Source organism: Populus nigra, chromosome 8, assembly GCF_951802175.1.
Source record: "Populus nigra chromosome 8, ddPopNigr1.1, whole genome shotgun sequence".
NCBI classification, from domain to species: domain Eukaryota; kingdom Viridiplantae; phylum Streptophyta; class Magnoliopsida; order Malpighiales; family Salicaceae; genus Populus; species Populus nigra.
Genome location: NC_084859.1, coordinates 2620894 through 2647986, shown reverse-complemented (window position 1 = coordinate 2647986; position 27093 = coordinate 2620894). Strand labels below are relative to the sequence as shown.

The 27093-nt window shown below is 35.8% G+C and overlaps 2 protein-coding genes and 1 long non-coding RNA gene across 3 annotated transcripts in view; 2 read left to right on the top strand and 1 right to left on the bottom strand.

Annotated features, from left to right (window-relative positions):
- Positions 1-2990: 2990 nt before the first annotated feature.
- Positions 2991-5224, bottom strand: LOC133700432 (uncharacterized). The gene is made up of 7 exons (XR_009843396.1): positions 5074-5224; positions 4880-4957; positions 4643-4735; positions 4243-4484; positions 4071-4145; positions 3921-3979; positions 2991-3636 (listed from the first exon to the last, which is right to left on the bottom strand). It is a non-coding gene; the product is annotated as an uncharacterized LOC133700432 (long non-coding RNA).
- A 5314-nt stretch (positions 5225-10538) lies between these two features.
- Positions 10539-14656, top strand: LOC133701520 (cuscuta receptor 1-like). Its single transcript, XM_062125459.1, has 8 exons — positions 10539-10604; positions 10768-10834; positions 10937-11089; positions 11176-11322; positions 12140-12217; positions 12326-12475; positions 12637-13869; positions 14025-14656. Exons 1-8 carry the CDS (start codon positions 10539-10541, stop codon positions 14654-14656), a joined length of 2526 nt encoding a protein of 841 aa, XP_061981443.1.
- LOC133701515 (cuscuta receptor 1-like) overlaps positions 12107-27093 on the top strand; it is an 86067-nt gene continuing 71080 nt past the window's right edge. Inside the window, exons 1-2 of the mRNA XM_062125451.1 lie at positions 12107-12217; positions 12326-12475. The gene's annotated coding sequence lies outside the window, so the exon portion shown is untranslated. The remainder of the gene's footprint in view (positions 12218-12325; positions 12476-27093) is intronic.

Here is a 27093-nt window from a genome sequence, read left to right as displayed (position 1 = left end):
ATATATATATATATATATTAAAAAAAATCTTGAGTTAACGCAACAAGTCAACGACCCGGATCATGAGATCAGGATAAACAAGCTCAATATTAAAAAATAAAATTAAAGAAAAAAACCATAAAAACATATATGGTTTAACAATATTAATTAATTATTAAAATCTTTCATTTTATATATATTAAAAATAAATATTAATAACTATTATATTAATTTGTGAATGTTTCAATTTGAATGCGAATAAATGTTTTATATATGATATTTTTTTAAGAATGTCTTTTTCATTAAAACCAAAATTATTTAACATGATTAGATTTAATACCCAGATAAGAGTTTAGGTCATAGATTGGCCTAATACTCGGATCAAGATTGGGATCATCATGGGACAAATTAGCTTATATTGAATGGTGTTAATCTAAAATTGTATCATTTTAAGAATTTTTTTAGAAAAAGTCAAAATTGCATAGTTAAAAAAAGTAAAACTAGTTTTTGACTGAGTTAACTAGGTTGTGGGTTGATTTATTTAATCAATTTGGTTTGATTGGGTCAACTCTCACTTAGTTTTTTCTAAACCTGAATTGGGTTAGGCTCCAAATTAAAATGTTAGGCTTGAATTAAATTTAATAATGCTGATTAAAACCACATTGTAGAAAAAAAATTAAATTGAATAAAAGTAATTAACCGAAAACTTGTATTCCTTCTTGTAGAGCTGAACCCATGACTATGACTCAAAGGTTAATGCTACTTTCATGATGATGACGAATATAGAAGACTTGCTACTTTTTTTATGGAAATAACGTGTGGAAAATCATGCCTTATTTTTTTATGGCGATGGCAAAATCAAAGAGTATCGTTGATCAAATGAACCACAAATGATATTATTTCTACAAGACTTCTTGTCATTGTCATGACAACAAGTCTTCTTCTTTTTCTTTCTAAAGAGTTTATTTTTTGTAACACAATCAATAAGTAAGATGGATGGGAATTTGCAGTGTGAGATGGGTTTGTGAGACTATATATTGCCATCGGTATTTTTTCCATGATATAGGCTTGTAGGATGGTCCATGAGACCATTGCTATATATGAAGCGTTTTTTCTTCGAGATGCGTCCATGAGACCATTACCTCGTAAGCTTGGGAATGGATAATATGATTTAATTAATACATCAAGATCGGGATAAGTAAATTTAATATTAAAAAATAAAATTAAAAAAAATTATATATATATATACATATTAAAAATAAATATTAATAACTATGATATCAATATTTATGAATGTTTTAATTTGGATGTGAATTAATGCGTCATGTATGACATTTTTCTTAAGAATGTCTCTTTTATTAGAACCAAAGTTATTAAACATGATTAGATTTAATATCCCGATAAGGGTTAAGGTCATAAATTGTCCTAATATGGATTATAGATCAGACAAATTATTTTATGTTAACCAGAGTTAATCTAAAATTATATCATTTTAATATTTTGTTTTAGAAAAAATCTAAACTATATCTTTAAAATTGTGGTTCTTTATGAAAATAACGTTTTTAAAGTGATGATAACAAGTTTATAAAATAACATTTTTAGAAAAAATCCTTAATTTTGATGGTGATGGCAAAATCAAATAATATCGTTTATAAAATGAACAGCAAATAATATTATTTCTAAAATACTTCTTGTCATTGTCATGACAAGAAGTCTTTTTCTTCTTTTTTTTAAAGTACTTATCAGTTTATTTTTCCACGATGTAGGCCAGTGGGATGGTCCATGAGACCATTGCTATCAAGCATTTTTTCTACGAGATGGGTCCATGAGACCATTGCCCTGTAAGCTTGGGAATGGTTGGTTATATTAACTTGAAAATTAATCGTTTCAATAATAGTATTCTATTATCATTTGTGGAGGGATTTTCATTTCTTAAATCATTATATTTAGATTATAATAAACTGGAAAGGTTAATGAATTTAAAAGATTCAGCAAGACTCTTGCAAAAGTTACACAGCTTGCCAAGTTTGAAGAGATCTGCTACAAGGATAACTGCTACCCAAAATATATGGTGTGACTATGCCACCATCACCAATGCTAACTTCGATAAACAATGAAGATAATAGTAGCTTCATAGATATGTAGGTTTTTTATGTGATCTTTGGGGTTGCATACATCATGATGTTGCCGGTAATAGATGCAATTCTGTACATAAATCTATATTGACGACAAGCTTGGTTTCACTTTATTGAGGTGAGCACAAACAATTACTATTATATATTTTCTGGTGAACAATCTTCTTATTTTATCCAAGTTTGGATTTTCATAGCCTTTTATTGCATCGTTTTGGATTTTAGTTTCAAGATTTAAATAAGTTTACATTGACTTCAAGATTTAAATATGCTGTGTGATATATAATAATAAAGTTTCTTCACTGATTGCTCTATGACTGGATTTATAAACTTAGAACTAGTAGTTTCTACGTGAATTCATAAGAGGATGTCTTGGTATTTTGGATTGGGTTTGGCAGACTGCATGTTTAAATAAAATAGATTAGATTACTAAAGGGATCGATTTTGATGATGATTTAGTGTGGGAAATTCTCTGCGTGCTCTACATAGAGTGTGGCTTCTTGAAACTCCAAAAATATATATAGGTGTGTCCAAACCAATATAATCAACCCTAATCAGAATTTCCCAAGAAAGAATTAACTGAAGACTTTAGTTAGTACTGATGAACACGAGTAAATGATTTGCTGAAGAGAAAACCATGTATTTAAGAACCATTGCTAAGCTACAGGTTCTGGAGCCACAAACCACTCACACGAACTACCTGCAACATGTCTCATCACATCACGCGGGCCACCCTAAGTACAACAAACAAGGATATGGTCAATTTCACTGGTTCTCATGACGAGTTTACATCACTCATTACTTCTGCACCAAGGTCTGGGACAACTAAGTTTCCAGCCCTGAGAGCGATGAGCAAAAATCTCATCAGAACAAAAGAAAATTGCAACGTAATATATACTGGGCCATTTGTTTTTGGTAATAAAAGTGCTCCTTAACCTTTTTGAAGTTATTTTACAATGAATTACAAGCATTAAACATGTATATACATGGAAAAACAACAAGTTATGATTCTAAATTGCCATATAAAAGATGCCCCAAGTTTTAGAATTTACCCCGAGGGCAAGTCTGTGCAAGGGCATAAGGGGATGAAAGATTTGACATGGGCTAATGTGGGTGAGATGTTTTTGTCAAGAAATGATTTTGGAAAATTTCTTGATATTTCTTGAATAAATAAGATAGGAGTCTTTATCAAGGCAAAAACATAGGCTCTCCAAGATGACTGACCAGAAGGAGAGAAGGAAGGCTCATTCTGCTCCACTGACTCTTAGTCTCAAAGAACAAAAAATTACTTAGCTCTATATCCTTACTCTTACTTGCTATATCAACTCTTAGAGTTGAAGTATCATCTTTGAGTATGCTTCTTTGTTATAATAAATATATCTTGATGAGATATTATCTTCAAGCATGTTTTCAAAAAGATGGAGAGGAGTAGAAGCATCAGGCTCTTCTTCATCAAGGAGCTCTGCCAGGCAACAAGATAAAGCAGCGATGTTGCTGATGGAAAAACTTCACTCTTGAATGAGTGCTGAAGTTATAATCCAGATCATTAGTTTGAAGGAGTAAAACTGGTTAGTAAAATTTTAGGAAGATCAATTCACACATACGGAGTGTGTAACTAAAATAAATAAACAGGAAGTAGAAAACAGGAAATCCACTTAGTCTAATATGATCTTTATGTGAAATAGAGGTTTTTTTTATGAAATTGTGGAGATGGGAGGAGATAAACGCAGATGCAAGATAAAAATAAATAAATAAATAAACACAAAAGTAGCATGGCTAACAAAGGACTCAAAACACAAAAGTATTTACCAAATGGACGATTAATATAATAGTTGACAGAGCTACAAATCATCTTTAGCTTTTGGCTCCTGCAAACATGTTACACAATTTTCCAAAATCATGCAACTAATAGCTGATGTTACACATAAGAGAGTGCAAAACACAGAAAATGAACCTGACCTGCATCCAAATGAAAAACTTTCCATCATCTGTATTGAATTTCAAGATGTAAACTCTTCCCAAAGCTTGATTAACCTGACTAACCCAAAGAATTATGAATCTATGATATTACAATCAATTATTAGAGTCAAATATCTCCCATCTCAGAAAAAACTAAGACAGAAAAGTGTACCTTCTCAAAAACAGCCTCTTCAGAAAAAAATAATCTGATCCTGTCAATCAACACATCAAGAAAAAGCTACCAAGTTCTCACCTCAAAAGAATATTAACAAAACAAACAACAGAAAAGGAAATAAAAACCAATGTTGGAAGAGAGAAACAAAATCCCCAGGCTCAAAAACATAATAATAACTAGGATTCCACAGCATTCAAAGTCCTATCAAGCCACTGGAAATGAAGCAAACCCTCATCACCCTGGAAAAATTCAAAAAATCCGACTTCAAACAGGAAACAAGATGCTAGAAACACACTATCTAGTACTTAAGATAAACCAAACCAACAGAAGTAACTAAAAATCTTTACACAGGCACGAACTCTATATAACACAAAAAAACCAAAAGACACCAGTTTACCCTTCCAATGCGAACAAGTCCTTTTTGAGAATTAGGAACAAACTTTTTACCATCGAAAACTATTTTACCAGCACGAAACTCCAACATAATTTCCTACCAACAAAACAACCGCAACACCATAACATAACTCCATCAAGAAAAACATACTTGTACATCCAAAAAAGCAATTACAGGCTCTAATTAATAAGAAACAGAGATTTTAAGCAAAACCACAATTTTAAAAGTGATTTTATTTACCTGCATTACTGGAATATCTACAGCTGATGAAGAACCCATTTTTCGCATACTTCATCTAAAGCTTCCTTTTTTTCAACACTGCAAAAAAGAACAAAAAAAAGGAGGACAAATCAAATACCAAAATCAGAAACAAGAACAGAAAAAAATAAAAGAAAATCCAAAGCTGGAAGTTGTAATCAAGAGGAGAACCATACAATTTCTGATAGAATGACATTTTATCAAGAATTGAACTAGGCATTCAGTTAATCAAATAGGTTGTAATCAGGTGACAGTAGTGTCAACAGCATGTCTAATTTTCCTCTCGGAAGTGCCATTCTGCACAAGCAATGAGCGGGTACGATTATTAGTGAAATGTAAAATTAGTCTGCGTTTGTTTTTTATGTTTTAAAAATATTTTTAAAAAAAATTAAAATTTAATTTTTAGTAGTTTTAATACATTTTAATATTAAAAATATTTTTTAAAAATAAAAAATATATTATTTTAATATATTTTAAAATAAATAAAATACTTTAAAAAAATCATCTAGATGAACAACGTTAAGATATTTGTTTTTTTTTTTTAATAACGAGAATATCCTAAATACTCAGGCTGGCCAGGTCAGGAGTGAGGTGTTTGGTCGCCACTGTGTCAGGAGGATACCATGCTTGTGAATTTTCTAAGGTAGACATGTTGGCAGATATATTATCCACGTGTTGCAACAGGCTGAATAATTTTTTTAATATAAATAAAGTGAACGGTGAAAAAAATACAAATTCCAAGTCATTTGTTAAATTAAAAATTTAAATATTTACAAAACAAACTAATAATAATAAATAAACCAACAAAAAAACAAGAAAAAAAAAATTACATTCATGTCCATTCAAATTATCATACAAACCCATGTGATAACCTGATAGAAGAAAAACAAAAAAAAAAGTCAATTTTTTTTTTAAAAAATCACCTTCAAGATATAGAGAAAAAACCACGAACCTCCTAAACCTGATCCAATTTAAAAAATTGCAATTTGTTATTTCATGAATCCAAATTTAATCAAAAAACTTAAATGTCATCTATTTTAATTTTAAAAGGTTAAATCATTGAAAAAAATATTAATAAAAAAACTTGAAAAAAAAAATAGATCTAAAATCTAACAGGAAAAAAACAATAAGGAAGAATTCTAAAGAAAAGAAATTATTGCAATTAAAAGAATTGTCAAGGGGTTCGCCGCAACGTCATGGGTGATGACGAGATTTTATTGTGCCTCTTGATGAGGTGTGGTGTTATTAGAAAGGGAAATGAGTTTGGGTTTAATCATAAAATTATGATTAATATTCAAGAGTCGCCATCTAGTATTATAGTCACTAGGAACCTATGGTTTGCGAAAGTCTAGGTAAGGGACTGGTTGTGCAAGGAGAAGACGCATCACTCCTAGTGCACCCTATCTAATGTAAGTTACATTGTTTTTTATTATTGTTGTTGTTTTTCTAAATTGGATTTCTATTCATTGGTTTTTTCTAAGGTTCAAGATAGATATCTCTTCATAAGAGAGTTTCTATCTTATTAGGTTAAATCATAACCGTTCTAAAGTTAAAAAATTTAGCATCGCATTTATTTTACACCTCGTATCTTTAATACCTAAGGGTGTACTCTATTATATAGTTTTACACTCCATAAATATTAAAATCTCCATCTAAACCCTTAAAAAATAATTGGTAAAATGATTTTTGACATTTTGATCAAATCCTAATAAATAATCATAAACTGGTTATAATATTTATATTTTAGATTTCTTAAAACATGAGAAGATGTAATTTTTTGTCTTTTAAGAAAATATACTTGGGAAACTTTAGGATTTTATTCGTATGCATTAAAAACTATATTTTTTTGTCTTTTGAAAAATGAAATTAATTTAAATTTTTGAGATTTTTGTTTTATTTTAAAAAAAATTAGAAACATTTTAGAGAAAAATCGGGCATGTTAACACCGTATTTGTATCTTACAGTGTAAAAATATAACCCAATATTAGGTAAAATTGGTAGAAAAATCTGCAAGGAAATCATAAATTTTTTGAAAGGATTTTTGATTTTTTTTTAAATAATATTATAATATAGATATTATAATTAAATATATATTAAATATATATGGGCTAGGATGACCCAACTAACTGGGCCAGGCTTAGATTAAAAAAGGATTGGGCGATCTCAGCTTAAAAAAGAGTTTAAATTAATATTTAGGCCAGACATGACCCAACCATGTGGAGGTTGATGGCATGTCTATTAATTTACTGATGGAACGATATGAATTGCGAAGACAATGGATAAAACCACTCCCGTGAGATGGAGCAAACCGGAGCATGAACTCTTCAAGAATGTCCTCAGCATCGTAAGCTACATCTCTCAGTCCTTGATCACTCTCACTCCTTTCTTCCGCATCCTGAAGGAAAGATTTCATGCTATACAAATCATCCTGTAGTTCAACGATTCCCCCTCTAACTCCTCCCAAGAAACGCGTTTCTTCTGCTACAAAGGAAGCCAGTTTCTCGAGCACCACCTGCACCGCAATCATGGCCACGGCTTCTTGCTCCAGAATCACCAATCCTGATCTCTTTTTTCTCGCCAAAAATTTGAAGAAAGGAAAAACAAAAACCCATGATGCAGTTTCTATCTCAGATCTTTGCTACAGGGTTTCAAGCTTTCCCTCTGCTGATTCAGTGTACATGAAAGTTAACAATTGTTTTCATTTAAGAAAATTATTATGGGGACCATATGGCCCCTAGGCAAATTAAGGCCTCACATATAAAATGAGCAAATGGTTTATGAAGTAAAATGATCCAAAATACCCAACTGTATTATATGTGATTTACTCCTGGTTTTATAAGAAAGTCTAAATTGTAAAACCCAACCAATAAGATATATATCTACATGCATGTTATCAGCAAGTGTAAATTGTAGATTAATATTTTTCACCAGTAAGTAATCCTAGTGCTTGCTTGGACTTGCAGATTAAAAAAAATGAAGTTTCACCAATCAGTCATCAGAGTCTGTAAATGTTACAGATAATTTAAGTTTGTTTACCAAATTTTTCAAGAACATGTTTGTCTTTGGTAGCTTATTGTCATAGCTGTGAACTCTGAAGAAAATTGATCTAAAAAACCAAAGTCCTGCAATGTAATTCCATTTTGTTCCAGATTGTAGATGGATATAAGCTTGGTGATCTCCGATTCTTTTATTAATTTCATTTTATACATTCCCTGTGATGTGTTCTTAATTTATATACCACACCGATGTTTGTTAGGTTCTGATTCAATCGAATTGGAGCCGATCAAAATTGTAATGACTCAGTTTCTTTTATGACCTGGATTGGGCTTCACATGCCCTTGATTATGCCCAAGAAGAAAACTAAAGAAATAGGAGATCTAAATTTATAATCACATCTTTATTAGTTCTTAAATTCTCAATCTGTATTGTTTTGATCTAATTCTCAAATTTATTTTTTTATTTAAAATAAAATAAAAAATTAGATTGTAACACATGATATATAGTTGGTTTACTGTGCATGCTAATTAATTAGCATGTGTATAAATATGTTATCTATTGTTTACTGTTAAAACAAAAGCAGCCGGATGATACTTCATGATTATTGAGTTTGCAACACAGTAAAAGATGAGACTCATAAATAGTTAACAATGTTCTTTTCTATAACCAAACACATGTTTACTGCATTTTATTTCAACCACAACCGCATAAACAGACGGAGCCATCCCTATCAAAATTAAGGCATGATTTTCCACACGTTATTCCCATAAAGAAAGTAGCAAGTCTTCTTTATCCGTCATTGTCATGCAAAGCTTGCTGCCTAGCGTTAACCTTTGATTCATATTTTTCCTTAAAAGAAACTGACATGGGTTCAACTTTATAAGAAGGAATACAAGTTTTTGGTTAATTACTTTTATGCAATTCAAATTTTCTACAATGTGGTTTTAATCAGCGTTATTAAATTTAATTCAAGCCTAACATTTTAATATGAAACTTGACCCGATTTATATTTAGAAAAAACCAAGTAAGAATTGATTCAATCAAGCCTAATCGACTAAATAAATCAACCCACAACTTAGTTAACTCAGTCAAAAACTAATTTTATTTTTTTTAACTATGCAATGTTGATTTTTTCTAAAACAAATCTTAAAATGACACTATTTTTTATTAACAAAGGTCAATAAGCTAATTTGTTCGATTTATAACCCAAATCTTAATTCGAGTATTAAGCCCATCTATGACCTAAACCCTCATCTAGCTATTAAATCTAACCATGTTTAATTTCTTTGGTTTTTTAAGAAAAATATCATATATAATTAAACATCTATTTGCATCCAAGTTGAAACATTCACAAATTGATATAATAGTTATTTTTAATACATATAAAATGAAAGATTTTAATAATTGATTAATATTATTAAACCATATATGTTTTTATAGTTTTTTTCTTCAATTTTTTTTTAATATTGAGTTTGTTTATCTTGATCTCATGATCTTGATCATAGACTTGACGAGTTAACTCAAGTTTTTTTTAATATATATATATATATATATATATATATTATAATAATAATAATAATAATAATAATAATAATATATTATGTTATTATGTCAATTAGTTAAGATTTGTGGAAGATTTGAATGATACAAGAGATAAGAAAATGATTGCTATTATCGACAATTTCTCTTTTATATATATATATATATATATATATATATATATATATATATATATATTAGGCGGAGTTTCATGAATCCTTTCCATTAGATATTCAATAATATATATATTCTTTTTGGAGAAGTAACTCATTAGATAATCAATAAAGTTTCTTTTTGTTCATTTACCACTAGTTTACACTTCAATCAAAAACTCAATTTACTTTTACTGCTATTTTAATTTTTTTAAAATATTTTAATTTTGTTTAATGCATTAATTTCAAGAAATAAATTCCTTTTATCTTAAAATCTGGACTTGAAAAACCAGATTTATTTTATAATTAGGGAGAAAACTAGAGAAATTAATTAGACTTCTCATTCTAATATAAATGGTATATCTTTGACTAGATTGAAAAAAAAAAAAAAATATATATATATATATATATTTGAAGTTTTTGTAAACAATACTATATATAGCCACACAATCCACAGGGATAAGATTTATAATTATTCCAAGTTTATTGTTATTGATAATTTATGCATTTAATTATATTTATGATAGTGATGACACCATGCAAGTAGGCTCTTAAATGATTCTAAATTATGACGAGAAAAGTATAATTATTAAAGTTAAAAAGATCTTATACGGAATCACAGGGAATACTGCAACAATATTAAAGTATTGCAACAATTTTTTTTATATATATAAATCGGATAATTAGTAACCAAAATATAATTAAATGCAAATAGAATAAGTGCTAAACAATAAAATAAAATAATATTAAAATCCAAAAATATTCCAAAAAGAAATGAAATAAAGAAAACATCTCAAATCATGGAAATGGCCAAAGTGTAGTATAAATAGGACCAAAGGCACATAACAAACAACAATATTCTACGTAGTAGTTGATAAAATTATCTAAGATGATGATGAAAAGAATGGGGGGCTTAATTGGATGTTGCTAGCATTATTGACTTTGGTTGGCGAATGGCATGGTCGTTGTTATGGATGTTTGGAGGAGGAGAGGGTTATGGATGTTTGGAGGAGGAGAGGGTTGGATGGCTTTTAGTTGAAATATTGGGTGGACAGTAGTAATTGTTGTGAGTGGCCTGGGATCGAGTGTGATAACACTACTAGGCGAGTGATCAAACTCTCTCTTTTTAGTGCAAGGGATTTCCGCTTGGGCGATTGGGTTCTCAACGCATCTTTGTTTCAGCCTTTCAAAGAATTGCAAAGTCTTGATTTGGGATGGAATGGATTGGTTGGTTGCTTGGAGAATGAAGGTAAGTTCAATGTTTGTGCACTTAATTATAATAATAAAATAAATGAAGGTTGGTTGGTTGGTGTTTAATGTCAATTATCTTGCTTTGATGATTCTCTTCCAGGCTTCCAAGTCCTATCATCAAAACTGAGCAATCTTGACCTAAGTGAAAACCGATTTAATAATGATAAAAGCATTTCGTCATGTTTCAATGGTAACCTTTCCACTCTCGAGTCTTTGGATCTTTCAGCCAATCAGCTGACAGCTGGATCTGGAGGTAGCTTCTATGGTAACCTTTTAATTATTTAGCTTCGAAACCTTTTCTTTTCTTCTTCCAATATGCTTTTGAGAAACATCATGCAGGTTTCAAAGACTTGTCATCAAGGTTGAAAAAGCTGGAGAACCTTCATCTAAGGTTTAATCAATACAACAATAGCATTTTTTCATCCCTAACTGGGTTTTCATCCCTCAAATCTTTGGATCTATCAGGCAATCAGCTGACAGGATCAGGTATAATACACAGTTTCTACCTAAATGCTTCACATGACATTCTCTTAATTATATTGTTTCTTTATCAACAAAAATGACGACGACTTTCTATCTGCTTAAAGAGGCACTTGGAATATTATAATTATTAAAACTTGGACCTTAATGCATTTGAGTTTGAATAACATAATAAGAAGCTCTCTCCTATAATATTATAAATATTAAAACTTGGATCTTAACATCAATTAAAAAAAAACTATCCAATACAAATCACTAGACAGCCAACGAGAGAGTAAAACGATTATGGATAAAATATTTGGACTTTGAGAATAAAACGATAAAATTGGGAAAGTAGTTGCTAGAAAACAGAGGCAGTTAGGAACAAATTATAATTACTAAATTAGTGACAACTAAGCATCTTACTAACTATATAGATAGAGGAATTAAGTTACGAACGGATTTCAACTTGCCATGGATTATGACTTACTCTTAGAAACAACTCTCTTGCAGGTTTTGAGATCATATCATCACATCTGGGGAAACTCGAGAACCTGGACCTGAGCTATAATATATTCAACGACAACATTTTCTCACATCTGCATGGACTTTCTTCTCTCAAGTCTTTAAATTTATCAGGCAACATGTTGCTAGGATCGACGACTGTCAATGGTAAAGTTGTGAATATCTCTTGGCATCTTCTATTATTTACTTCATTTCTTAACAATACCTTTTGAAATCTCAGCATGCTTCATTTCTTTATCATAGGTTTAAAAACTCGATCAAGATCACACTTAGTTTCACTACTTACTTGATTGCCTGTTTTCAATTCTACACATCACAGGTTTAAGGAAGCTGGAATTCCTGCAGTCATTGCCATCCCTGAAGACCCTATCTCTCAAGGATACTAATTTAAGTCAAGGTTAATCATAGTTTAGTTTCTTAAAATCTTAATTAATAACATTGAATGCAATGACTATTCTGTACCACCACTATTTTCATCATATCTCTTCTTCTTTCTTTTTCACAGGAACTTTCTTCAATTCAAGCACCCTTGAAGAATTGTATCTAGATAATACTTCTCTCCCAGTAAACTTTCTCCAGAACACTAGAGCATTGCCTGCTCTTAAAGTTTTGTCTGTTGCTGAATGTGACCTCCATGACACCCTACCCGCTCAAGGTAAATTAACAACTCTCCATCCGCCTATAATTACATCATCAATAAAAGATTCTTTCAATATTGTTTTGACTGTTTCGAGATAAATTGTACTGGTTGGTGTGAATTGAAGAATCTAAAGCAGTTAGATCTCGCTAGAAATAATTTTGGAGGTTCACTCCCAGATTGTTTGGGAAACTTGTCATCTCTACAACTATTAGATGTTTCTGATAACCAGTTTACTGGAAATATTGCATGTGGTCCTCTTACCAACCTCATATCCCTTGAATTCCTCTCACTATCAAATAACCTCTTTGAATTTCCTACTTCAATGAAACCTTTCATGAACCACTCAAGCCTCAAGTTCTTCTCCAGTGAGAACAACAGACTAGTAATGGAACCTGCTGGCGTTGATAATTTGATTCCAAAGTTCCAACTAGTCTTTTTCCGCTTGTCAAGTAGTCCAACATCGGAAGCACTCAATGTAGAAATTCCCGACTTCCTCTATTACCAATACGACTTAAGAACCCTTGATCTCTCCCACAACAACATCGCCGGAATGTTTCCATCGTGGTTGCTTAAGAACAATACACGAATGGAGCAACTATATCTGAGCGAGAACTCCTTTGTTGGTACTTTGCAGTTGCTAGATCACCCATATCCGAATATGACCGAATTAGATATATCCACCAACAGCATGAATGGTCAAATTCCAAAAGATATTTGTTTGATCTTTCCAAATATGTGGATCTTAAAGATGGCTAAGAATGGATTCACAGGTTATATTCCTTCTTGTTTAGGAAATATTAGCTCTCTTTCATTTTTAGATTTATCCAACAATCAATTGTCTACAGTAAAACTAGAACAACTAACAACAATATGGGTTCTCGAGCTATCAAACAACAATTTGGGTGGGCAATTACCGACCTCGATGTTCAATTCTTCTAGCCTGGCTTTTCTCTACCTAAGTCGTAACAACTTTTGGGGTCAGATATCAGATTTTCCATTATATGGGTGGAAACTGTGGAGTGTATTGGACTTGAGTAACAATCAATTTTCAGGCATGCTTCCAAGGAGCTTTGTTAATTTTACGAGTCTTGGAGCAATTGATTTGTCCAAAAACCATTTTAAGGGTCCGATCCCAAGAGACTTTTGTAAGTTTGACCAGCTTGAATATTTGGACCTTTCTGAGAACAACTTGTCTGGAAATATGCCATCTTGTTTCAATCCACCACAAATAACCCATATTCATCTATCCAAAAATATATTGAGCGGTCCATTAAAATACGGATGTTATAACAGCTCTTTCTTTGTTACGATGGATCTTCGAGATAACAACTTTACCGACTCCATTCCAAACTGGATTGGCAATCTTTCATCATTGAGTGTTCTTCTTCTGAGGGATAATCTCTTTGATGGTGATCTCCCTGTTCAGAACAATTAAGCATTTTGGATGTTTCACAAAACCAGCTTTCTGGTCCACTACCCTCCTGTTTGGGCAATCTTACTTTGAAGGAAAGTTCCCAGAAAGCAATAGTGGATACTAAAATTGGTTTTTTATCAATGTCCATAGGAAAAGCTTATTATGAAACATTGGGTCCACCGCTAATGGATAGCATGGACAACTTGAGAAAGGGTTTATGGCTTAACTTTACAGAAGAAGTGATAGCATTTACAACTAAAAATATGAATTATGGTTACAAGGGGAAAATTCTCAGCTTCATGTCTGGTATTGATCTGTCTAATAACAATTTCATAGGAGTAATCCCACCAGAATTTGGAAACTTAAGTAAGATATTGTCTTTAAACTTATCGCACAACAATCTCATTGGATCTATCCCTGTAACATTCTCAAACTTAAAACAGATTGAGAGCTTGGATCTTTCTTACAACAACTTGAATGGTGTCATCCCGCCACAGCTTACTAAAATTACCACACTGGAAGTTTTTAGTGTGGCGCACAATAACTTGTCAGGTAGGACACCCGAGAGAAAATATCAGTTTGGGACCTTCGATGAAAGCTGTTACGAAGGAAATCCTTTCTTGTGTGGACCTCCATTGCGAAACAATTGTAGTGAGGAAGCAGTGTCGTCACAACGAGTGCCTGATGATGAACAAGGAGATGATGGTTCCATAGACATGGAGTTTTTCTACATCAGTTTCGGTGTATGTGCAGGTGGTTGTACTTCATCGAAGACTGCATAGATACTTGCTACTATTTTGTGGTGGCTAGTTTTCGCAAGTTCTCCAACTTTAGAAGATGAATTTGTTATGATTGTATGTCAAGCTATTGGGTACTTAATTTGTAGTGTACTGTCTCTAAGCTCAGCCTTTCTATATGATTAGTTATTTGGGCTAAATATATAAGCTGGACTTCTCATTCCCGAACTATTGGGTGTGATTACTCTTTCAACTCTCAAGACTTGTCTGAAAATACATTCCCAAAACCACTACTAAGTAGAAACAAAATATTCTTTGCCTGTGTGACAACGCTTATATTTGCCTTTGTTTCAACAGCGACCCCACCTCAGTTATTCTATCAAAGCATTGAAATCGGAGCAAGAAGATCCACCTTCTTCAACAGCCTTTCTGGCCGTTTGTCCTAGCTTCTTTGCTCTACTCCTCATTTCCTCTGCTTCTTTACCCATCATAATTTGAGTGATTGCCTTCTTTACAGCTTCACTTTTAACATGATCTCCATGCACTCTAAACCATTCCTTAACTCCAACAACTCTAGTTTTTAAAACATCAGTCACTAACTTTTCATTATAGAATTGCTCAGAAAATATTGGCCTTATGCCTTCAAGAGTTGAGTTCCATCCTCAATGAGTCACAAATGCACCTATTGCTTCATGATCAAGAATCAAAACTTGGAGTGCCCTTCCTCTGATAATTAGCCCTTTGCCTTCCATTCTTTCCTCAAATCCTTCAGGTAAACGATCTCCCTTGTCTTCTTGACTCCTTTTGTCTCTTCTAACTACCCAGATAAATTGATGCCCAGAAGCGTCGAGATCTGCTGCAATCTCCTTAAGTTGAGAGGCAGTGAGGTTTACCATGCCTCCAAAGCAAATATAAACAACTGAATTTGGTTTCTTTGAGTCGAGCCACTTCAAACACTCATGTTGAGCGATTGAGGCTTCTTTTCCTCTTCCTGATTTATCTTTAATGTCTCTATTGCATAGTGAAACCGGGCCTACGTTAATTCACACCCTCTTTAATTGACCCAACAAGACTATATCCTAACCATACAGCTTCCTCTTCTACAGATTCATGGATCCCTTTATGCAAAGCAGAGGAATGATTTTCTGGAAAAAGAGTGTCTTGGAACTTACACTAGATTTCGTTGGAACTCTTGTCTCAGGACAGTAGCATAGCTTCTTGAATCTCTGTTTCTAATCGGAACAGGGGAGCAACGAGAAGCTTGGAGTGGTCGCACATTGTCTTTCTTTTGCTCATGAGGCTGCCTGTCTAAACGCTGAAGATTTGCCCGCAGCTTGTTGGAATCAAACCAAAGCCCCTTTTAAGAAAATTTAATGACCAAAAGGAAGAAAATCATAAAAATCTGCCTTGTGTTTTAAAAACATCTAGTTAGATCAAAGGAGAAGATATATTATATATTCATAGAAAGCTTAAAGTAGATATACACCAAACATTGATTAAACATTTAACAATGCAAGTAGCAAGGTAAAAGTGCTGCTCATATCAACCAGGACTTGTTATGAAGGAATTGTTGGGTAATTCCAGAACTCAAACACACATCAATTTACGTGGTTCGGCAACTTGCCTACTCCACGGAGCTACTGGTTTGTATTAATCACTCAAAGAAACAATACAAACAAAGGAGGAGGAGAAAACTCTTCTCAACTCAACTCTACTCACTCAAGCTCTCTCTACTGCTCTCTCTTCTTCTTCTGTTCTCTCTGTGTTTTTACACTTTCAATGTCTTCTTCTCTCCAGCTCTTCAATGAGCATACATATGTATATATATATGGGAGTGAAGAGGCATAAATCATGCAATGATTTATGCCATTGATTATGTCCTCCACCATGTGTCAAGTGGGAGATTAGGTATTCCCACTTGCATATGGTGGGACATCGTTTGTCTTCCACTTGCTAACAATCTCCCACTTGGAGACAAACAATGAAATCATCTTTTATCCTTGAAGGCCAACTGAAGTTTTACACAACTTCAGTTTATCAAGTGTAACTCATTTGGTTAACATGTCAGCTGGATTCTTGCTTCCACAGACCTTTTCTAGCATTAGTTCTTCATCGTCTAGCAATTGTCGAATGAAGTGATATTTGATCTGAATATGCTTAGTCCTGGAGTGAAATGCTGGATTCTTGGCAAGGAAGATTGCACTCTGACTGTCGCTATACAAAGTACCCTTTCCATTCATCTTGCCCAATTCTTTCAGAAAACTCTGCAGCCATACGATCTCTTTTGCAGATTCTGAGACTGCAACATATTCAGCTTCTGTTGTTGAAAGAGCGACGATCTTTTGCAAGGTAGAACTCCAGGAAACAGCAGTACCTCCTAGAGTATATACATATCCTGTAGTGCTCTTTCGGCTATCAACATCTCCTGCTAGATCAGCGTCTACAAAACCTTCAAGTTTCAAACCACCAGCTGTGAAGGTGAGACATGTCTCCGATGAACCTTTTAAGTATCTCATGATCCATTTCACCGCCTCCCAATACTGCTTTCTAGGATTACTCATATATAGGCTTACAACTCCCACTGCATGGGCAATATCGGGTCTGGTACAGACCATAGCATACATCAAAGAGCCGATTGCTGAGGCGTATGGAATCTTATCCATGTATCCACATTCTAGCTCAGTTTTTGGTGACTGGTCTTTGCTGAGCTTGAAATGATTCCCCAGAGGTGTACTTACTGGTTTAGCATTATCCATACTAAACCTGCTGAGAACTTTCTTGACATACTCTGTTTGTGAAAGCTGTAGTATGCCTTTGTCTTGATCTCTGATGATTCTCATGCCAAGTATTTGTTTAGCAGCTCCCAGATCCTTCATTTCAAACTGTTTTGACAATTGTTGTTTTAGCTTGTCAATCTCCTCAATGTTGGATCCTGCAATCAACATATCATCCACATATAATAGTAGAATGATGTAGGAGTTGTCAAAATGTTTGACATAGCAACAGTGATCAGCCTGGCATCTTGTGTATCCCGAACTACACATGAAGTTGTCAAACTTCTTGTACCACTGTCTTGGAGCTTGCTTCAAACCGTATAGGCTTTTCTTTAGCTTGCAGACTTGGTTCTCCTTTCCTGGTATTTCAAACCCCTCTGGTTGTTGCATGTAAATGTCTTCCTCCAATTCTCCATGAAGAAAAGCTGTTTTTACATCTAATTGTTCAAGATGTAAATTCTCTGCTGCTACTATCCCCAGAACAACTCTGATTGTTGTGAGCTTCACAACTAGAGAAAATATCTCAGAGTAGTCAATCCCTTTCTTTTGTTGAAACCCTTTTACAACAAGTCTTGCCTTGAACCGTTTGCTTCCGTCATGCTCAGTCTTTACTCTGTAGACCCACTTGTTTTGCAAAGCCTTCTTTCCTTCAGGTAGTGTGGTCAGCTCCCAGGTCTTGTTCTTCAGCAACGAACTCATCTCATCCTTCATGGCTAACTCCCACTTGCTTGAGTTTCCATCTTGTAAGGATTCTTCATAACTTAGCGGCTCACCACCATCTGTCAGCAAAATATAATTCAGTAGAAGTGTGAACCGTTGTGGGCGCTTTACAGTCCTTGAAGACCTGCGAACATAAACAATTGGTTCACTTGGCTCTGCATCTTCTTGTGTAGTGGTGGGTACAGATGTGCTTGAATCGTCTTGTAAAGACTCTTGAGTTTTGTTCTGCTCGGTAACATCAGGAAGGCCTTCTAATCTTATGAATTCAGATTTTTGTGGACTTGTATTTGAATCAACCATGTATGTTTCTACACTTGATTTGTCTTTGTACAAAACTTTCTCGTTAAAGATCACGTTCCTGCTTCTAATAATCTTCCTGTTCTGATCATCCCAGAACAGAAATCCAAATTCTTCATCTCCATAGCCGATGAAGAAACATTTCTTGGATTTGGCATCTAGCTTGTTGCGAGCATCAGAATCTATATGCACATAGGAAACACACCCAAAGACCTTTAAATGAGAGATTTGTACCTCTTTTCCTCTCCATACTTCCTCGGGCAATCTGAACTCCAAAGGAACTGATGGTCCACGGTTGATCAAGTAAACTGCAGTATGAACTGCGTCAGCCCAAAATGTTTGAGGTAGCCCTGAATGCAACCTCATGCTTCTAGCTCGTTCATTGATGGTCCGGTTCATTCGTTCAGCAATGCCATTCTGTTGTGGTGTGCCTGGAACGGTCTTTTCCATTCTGATACCATTAACAACACAATACTCCTTGAAACCTCCATCAATGTATTCTCCTCCATTATCAGATCTTAAGCATTTCAACTTTAAACCTAATTTATTCTCAACCATAGCCTTCCACTTCTTGAATGTTTCGAACACATCAGATTTATTTTTCAGAAAGTAGACCCATACCTTTCTGCTGCAATCATCAATGAAAGTCACGTAATACCGAGAACCTCCAAGAGATGCTACTGGAGAAGGTCCCCATAAATCTGTGTGCACCAGTTCTAGCTTTCTTGGTCTTAAGGCTCTGCCAACCTTTAAGAAACTAAGCTTCTTCTGTTTTCCAAGAACACAGCTTTCACAAATGTCTAGATCAACATTTTTAAGCTCTGGCAGTTTTCCCTTCGACTGAAGTATCTTCATCCCCTTTTGACTCATATGGCCGAGTCTACAGTGCCATAGCTGTGCTTGCTCTTCTGCTTCAGTAGAGGCAATAATGTCTGCAAATCTTGTGGTCATATACAGGGTGTCGGTTTTCTTTCCACGAGCCAAAACCATTGCTCCCTTTGATACCTTCCACATACCTCCAGAAAAAAGGATTGAATGACCACTCTCATCAAGTTGTCCGACTGAGATCAGCTTCTTCTTTAGTCCAGGAACATGCCTTACATTTTGCAAGTTCCATGTAGATCCATTCATTGTCTTGATCTGCACTTCTCCTATACCCACAATCTTCATTGGTTGTCCATCGGCCAGATAGACTACACCGTGATCTCCAGCAACATAGTTTTGCATCATCTCATGGTGTGGTGTACAGTGGAATGAAGCACCAGAATCAAGAATCCAATCATCAATTGGACTTTGTACAGCAAGAATCAAAGCGTCTTGCACCTCATCTGTGGTAGCGTTTGCAGAGTCAGCTTCAGGTTTTTTCGGTTTTGTGCAATTCCTCATGAAATGACCAGGTTTGCCACAATTCCAACATTCAACCTGCTTTCTGGGTCCAGACTTGCTTTTACTTCTGTATCTTGATTTGGATCTGCCTCTGGATAAGCCTATATCCTGTCTCCTCCCTCGAGTGTTAATGTTGAGAGCTGATCCTGAACTTGAACTTTCACATGAGTCTTTCCTTCGCACTTCTTCAGCTAAAATCAAGTCTCGGATGTCATCATATTTCAGTTTGGATTTTCCAGCTGAGTTGCTCACGGCTGTCCTCATACCTTCCCAACTGCTTGGAAGTGAAGCTAGCAAAATGAGTGCACGGATCTCATCATCAAACTCAATCTCTACAGATGACAATTGATTTGTGATGGTATTAAAGTTGTTGAGATGTTGTGTGACGGAGGTGCCTTCTGTCATTTTTAGGTTGAACAACTTCTTCATCAAGTGCACTTTATTGTTTGCCGAGGGCTTCTCATACATCCCAGACAAAGCTTCCATTAGTCTTGCAGTGGATCTTTCTTTTGTAACATTGTGAGCAACTCTTCTTGATAAGGATAGCCGGATAATACCCAAAACTTGTCTATCAAGAAGCAACCAATCTTCTTCTGGCATATTTTCTGGTTTGCTCCCCAACAGAGGAAGATGAAGTTTCTTCCCATATAAATAGTCTTCAATTTGCATTTTCCAATATCCAAAATCTGTTCCATCAAATTTTTCAATTCCCGCAGCCTTTATTTCATCTGCCATATTTAATGTGTCTCCGATTTGAATTTGTCAAATCTGACCTTACAGATGTGTCCGGAACGGCAAAAAATATTGGAAAGGACACTGAGATCACCCAAATCGGACTTCGGATGGCTCAGATCTTAACAATCACCTCACTTTTGCTGACGTGTCCAGATGACGTGGCATCCACGTAGGCCAACCGGGACCCACTTTTGCTAACGTGGCAAATGCACGCGTAATTTTGACTGACGTGGCAGGTGATGACATGTCTGCTGACTGGTCTGATGACGTGGCGGATGACTGTGCAAGATTGCTGGCGTGGCTGCTGACTGGCTGCTGGCGTGGCGGGTCAACCCGGTTCAGTTGCAGGCAATCAGGTGAAGACGACGCGTGGAGAGCGTGGCGCGATTGGTCGCGCGTGGGCAATGTTGTCGTCGGCGCGTGTTGGCGCGTGAGGGCATGCAGGACGTCGGTTGTTCGCCGGGTTTTCACTAGTGAATTCGTCTCTTCTTCCTCTACGCGATGGTAATGTCAACAACACGTTTGGAGAACTTTGATTTTTGAGTTTGGATCAAACACCCTCTTTTTCAAGAACAAGCTCTGATACCAGTTGTTGGGTAATTCCAGAACTCAAACACACATCAATTTACGTGGTTCGGCAACCTGCCTACTCCATGGAGCTACTGGTTTGTATTAATCACTCAAAGAAACAATACAAACTGTTGTAACCCATTTTTGGGTCCCCCCCACAAAAATAAAAATATATAGCCAGAAGAATTTAGAAAAAATAATAAAAGGTGGGAGCGCTCAGAAAGAATCAGAAAAAATTGATTAAGGAGGTTCATAAATGCAAGGAGTGATTTTACCGTATATATTTGTCTGAGGAGAAAATTTAATTTGAAGAGAAATGGGCCAAAATTGGATGTTTATGGACTCAATTGGATTTTATTGAAGGTTTATTTGAATTTATAGAGGTTTTGATTGCAAGGAAAATTGAGTTTTAAGTCAATTTAGGCTTTAATTGGAAGAAATTAAAGTTCTGGGGTCAAATTATAATTTTTGAGAGTTGATTTGGTTAAATCAAGGGCCTAATTGCATGCATATTGAAGTTTAAGGGCCAATTAGGGACTTAATTAAAGAAATCCGAAACCAAGGACCAAATTGGAAAAGGCGCGTAACTCTGGGGCCGAAGATGAAGTTACGCCGGGACTAAATTGCATCAAATCAGAAGTTTTAGGGTCAATTAGGAAATAATATTGAACGAAACTGAAAGTCGGAGGACTAGATTGAAAATTGGCAAAGAAATCCCTATTTTTAGCAAAACGGCGCCGTTTTGCATTTTTTGGGCAGGAACTGTTCATTTTCTTCCCCACCGAGCAGCCCGAGTAGCCGACTTCCAAGCGTGTTTTCTACCTCGTTTGGCCCTCAAATCCGACAACGAATGCACCAACATATCCACATGAACCCCCTTTATCCCGGAGAATGGTCCGGTCGGGTCGAAAAAGTTTGAAACAGGTCCGTTCATTGGCCCGAAGTGGCCACCTCGGGCAGTTCACAGCCTGGAGCTGCCAAATTTGGCAGCTCGAGGTGCACACTTTGAGCCAACGGTTGAGATGCTTCCCAACTAAATCAAGGGCTGTAATTTTTCCACAACGTAGACAAGATTGCCCTCTTCCACTTCCTATAAATAGAGTCGGATTTGATGATCTGGGGGGGAGAAATTCAGGTCCAAAGTCAGCCAAAAAAACCAGCATTTTCGCCCAATTTCTGCAGATTTTTCTTCTTCTTCTTTCTTCCTCTGCCACAGGAAACCGACACCGTCTTCCTCCAACTCCACCGCTGCAACCACCGGAACCAACTCATCACAGCAGCCACAAACCCTTCAGCCAAGCGAACAGCGGGGGGAGACGTTAGAGACAGGAGGCAGAAGGGAAAGAAAAACACACATAAAAAAATAAACAGAGGAAGAACGAACAAGAAAAAGGAGAAACAGGGGCAACATGAGGGAATAAAGGCTGAAAAAACACACAGGAGCCAGACCAAGCAAGAAGAACCCGGCGTGAGAAAAATAAGAAGAAAACACATCACCATCAGCTTCACCTTTCTACAACACCATCCGCAAGAACCAGCGGCAGCAGAGCAAGGAATCGGTAACAAGAAAGGAGACGAAGAGAAAGACAGAGACCAACACCAGTGTTACCAGCGTTCGCCATCATCTCCAGAATCAGTGATAACCGTTTGTGCGGGAGGACTGCAGCATCATCATCTTCGCCCGTCAGCTATCAGGTAAGCTTCTGCATTCTTTCCACTTTTGCAAATTTAATTACCCGGTTACTGTGCATGTGCACAGTAACCGGCTAATTAATTAACGGGTTACTGTTCACCTGTACAGTGAATAGTAACCAGTCATGTGGTTTTGGGCTGGGCTGAGTCCAGCCCTGTAGGAAGTAGGCCCAATTTATGTTGGGCTGATTTCGGCCCAGTTTCCTTTTGGGCCGGGTCTGGACCGTTCGAACAAAAATTCTTGAAAAAAATTATTTCAATAAATATATGATTTTATGTAATTTTATTACTGTATTTTGACCAATATCGGTTTGTATTTTTATACTGTAAAGATACAAATCCGGTATTAAAATACCCGGTTTTAGTCAAGTCTTCAAAAAAAAATGTTTTGTTTTCATGCATACGGCCTAGTCTCTCCAATATATATATATAAATATTATAACATCATATTTTCACACAACAAAGGAAATTTCAAAACAATATATGTATTAGCATGCATTTTGGCTTTAATAACCAGTTTATTCAAGCCATGAGAACTAGGCCAATATTTCAAAAATTCTAAAAAAATCTTTTTGTCTTCTTTTAGTATTTGGGATTACGAATTTATACGTAAAACGTATTCCTGATATTAAAAATATGGTTTTTTTATATAGGTGTTAGAACGGTTAGGTTTTACCCGATCAGATAAGGACCTCCTTATTGAGGAGGACTTTTCTTGAACCATAGACGGACAAACAACTAGGAAACACAACGAGACCTTGAATTTTATCAGACAAATAAACAATGCAGCTTACCTTAGATAAGGCGTATTTGGGGTGCTAATACCTTCCCTTTACGCAACCAGTCCCCGTACCCAATCTCTGAGACCAGTTAGGGTTCCTAGTGACCAAAATACTAGGTGGCGACTCCCATTCTATTTTCTACAAAAAAAGACAATATTTTCTTGTCTCCCCATATTTCCCAGATAGATACCATACACACCTGCCTAGATTTTAAAGTGGAATACTCGCCGCGACGCCGCGCACCCGCGACAGAATGGCGACTCCACTGGGGACCTTGTGGACTAAGCTTTGTTTTTGTCTGATTTGTTTTTGTTTTCGTGTGTTTTTAATATACCTTGTCTTTTGTTTTCTGCTTATATGCTTTAAATATTTTTACACATATTGTTCATGCATTTGTATAGAACTGTCTCATGCATCTTATAGAACTGTCACATGCATCACAATACTTTGATTTTAAGAAGCACACACAAGCTTTAAGTTAGGTGGGGGATTAGCGATTTGCCCTATGACTATTGGTCAGGGTTCAGATGCGTGAAACACCCAACTCATATCTGAGTGCCTGCTTGGTAATGGTGGGTATACGTACCTTAACTGTTCCTTGCAACGCCCCCATACTATCTTTACGAAGAACGTCACTGGGCAGATATGAGACCCTTCAAGACCAGATAGAAAAACTGCCTATTCTCACATAATGATTAGAGCTTGTCCTTAGGGTATATATCTTACTTTCATTTGCATCAGGATTAATAATGTTAGATTCATCAATCTAGGTTTTTTTTTATATGAAATCATGACTAAATACCTATCTTTCTTTCTAATGTGTTCTAGTAATCTACCATGATAAGAACTTGGCAAATCTTCTTTTACAACAATCAGTTCGACTTAGAAATCTTGCTTATTACAAAAGGCATGAATCAGTTCACATCGCATGTGCATCATATTTCATCACACATTTTTTTATAATTTATCATATGGTGAAACATAGGTCCCACATCCAAAGTCCGCCAGACCCAATCTAGATCAAGAATGGAGAACGAAGAAAGAGCTCACTTAGAGTCACATTATCAGACCGAGTTGGAGTCTGTAAAAAATGAAGTTTCTCGGCTAACCGACTTACTCGAGCAGCTTTTAAGAGCTAAGAATGGGGAGGGAACATCAGCACAACAACCTGAAGGAGCGCCAACAGCTCACATCCCTCAAGCAACTCAAAACCAGGGGGCAAACTCGGCCAATGAACAACATTTTGTGCCTATCACCCCTATCCAGCCAACTCACGCTCCAATCACTGTGGACTTAACAGCGAAGGGAATCCCGGATAATAGGTCTCCCAGTTTGATGGACCAAGACAAGCTATTTGCTCTGGAAGAAAGATTAAGGGCAGTTGAGGGTAATGACTGGTTTGACCCTATGCGAGCAGCCGAAGTATGTTTGGTACCAAACATCGTGGTGCCAAAAGATTTTCGAATACCAGAGTTCATTAAGTATACTGGTTTGGAATGCCCAAACACTCACCTTCGATCATACTGTAATAAAATGGCAGAAGTAATCCGCGATGATAAGATGCTAATTTATTTCTTTCAAGATAGCCTCGCAGGATCCGCTTTGAGTTGGTACATGAGGTTAGACAGTGTCAGGATCAGGAGCTGGAGAGACTTGGTGGAGGCTTTCCTTAAACAGTACAAGTTTAACATGGAAATCGCTCCTGATCGAACAAGTCTAATGTCAATGGAGAAAAGAAGCCAAGAGTCGGTAAGGGCCTATGCGCAAAGGTGGAGGGATGAGGCAATGCATGTCCAACCCCCTTTGATAAAAACGGAGATGGTGACCTTGTTTGCCAATACCTTCAAAGCACCATATTATGAGCATCTAATGGGTAGCTCATCTCAGCATTTCTACGATGCGGTGCGTATAGCTGAAAGAATAGAGCAAGGGATTAAAGCTGGACGTATAGCTGAGCCATTGGAGACGAAGGGTTTTATTGGAAGAAAAATGGAAGGTCACATTTACGACTTCGAAGGTGGGTCCAAGGGCAAGATAGTGGATTCACTTAACCCACAAATACCTACCTCTCATGTTGCCCACATAAACTTTAACAAACCTTTTTCCTCTAATCAAGCAAATAATCAGTCAAACAAACAAAACAACTATCAAAGACCAAACACAAGATACATCTCAGAACCACTACCGCCATTACCCATGCCTTTGAAGGACGTGTATGCCAAACTACTAAGCATTGGACAAATAGCTCCTATCCCCGCACCACCACTGCAGCCACCATTCCCAATCTGGTACAAGCCCGAGTTGACTTGCGAGTACCATGCTGGTAATCCCGGGCATGGGATTGAAACCTGCTACGCTTTCAAGAGGAAGTTGTTGGAGCTTATTAAGATAGGATGGGTATCATTCGAAGACAAACCCAATGTTGATTCAAATTCACTACCTAGTCATACCGCAACTAATAGTGGATAAAGGGTTGAAAAACCTCGGTCAAGAATTGCCAATGATGAAGAAGGTGAGATCGAAGTAGATGACAAGAAAACACAGGTGGGGAAGGAAGATGAAGCACTGCCACAACTAACTGTCCAGATAATAGAAAAAGTCTCTTCCAAGACCTTTGGGCGCAAGTTGGCTCAGAGTGAGAAGTTCCAGAACGGGGTGACCCAAAAAGCTCTAGTAGTTTTTCAAAATGTAAACCAACTTTGTTTGCCTTAGCACGCTTTTGTCATTGCTTTTGGTTTGCTTTTATTTTCTCTAGTTGACAATCAAGGCTCATGATGTCAGCTAGATTTTGTGTTTGTCTTTGAGCCTATCTTTTCTATAAGTAAATGACAAGATCATGCACTTTTTAAACAAGGTAGAGTGATTACAAGGAATGTATCATAAAACGGTTAAAGATGAAATTTAAGAAAAAAAAACCAAAGTTAACCCTGAAGTACAACCCTGTCTTTGGATAGCATAATGAATTGATCAATCACCTATAAGTTTCTTTCAAGATAAAAAAAAAAACAGAGTTTATATTGCCTAACAATGTGCATTTTGAAATGAGAAAATTTCATTTTCCCTTCACTCTCTAAAGAGTATATCGCGGGTGGTCCCGTTTGAGCCGGAATGATTTTCTTCTTTATAAAACCTGGAATAGGATCACACCCCACACTGGGGGCAATAAAAGATATTTCATGAAAAGTTTTACATGATTTTAAAACGGGATGAGAGCCCGTAGATTTGAAAAAGATAAGTTAAAGCATTTGACAAAAGCATGACAAAGAAGGCAATGACAAGCCATACATTTTGAAAAAGCTACTTGTAAAAAGTCGAAGACTTTTTTCTCAAAGATATGATAGGTAAAAGGTGGCAGTACGAGAAATGAATCCAGCATATGACTTCACAAGCAAGCTCATGTCAAGGGAGAGTGGTGGGACCTATGTTTCAAAACCAGGTAAGAATGCATGCATGACATCAAATCATAAATCATTGCATATATGTTTTGAATTGTTACAGGAGGAATCCTTAATTCAATAAGATTGTG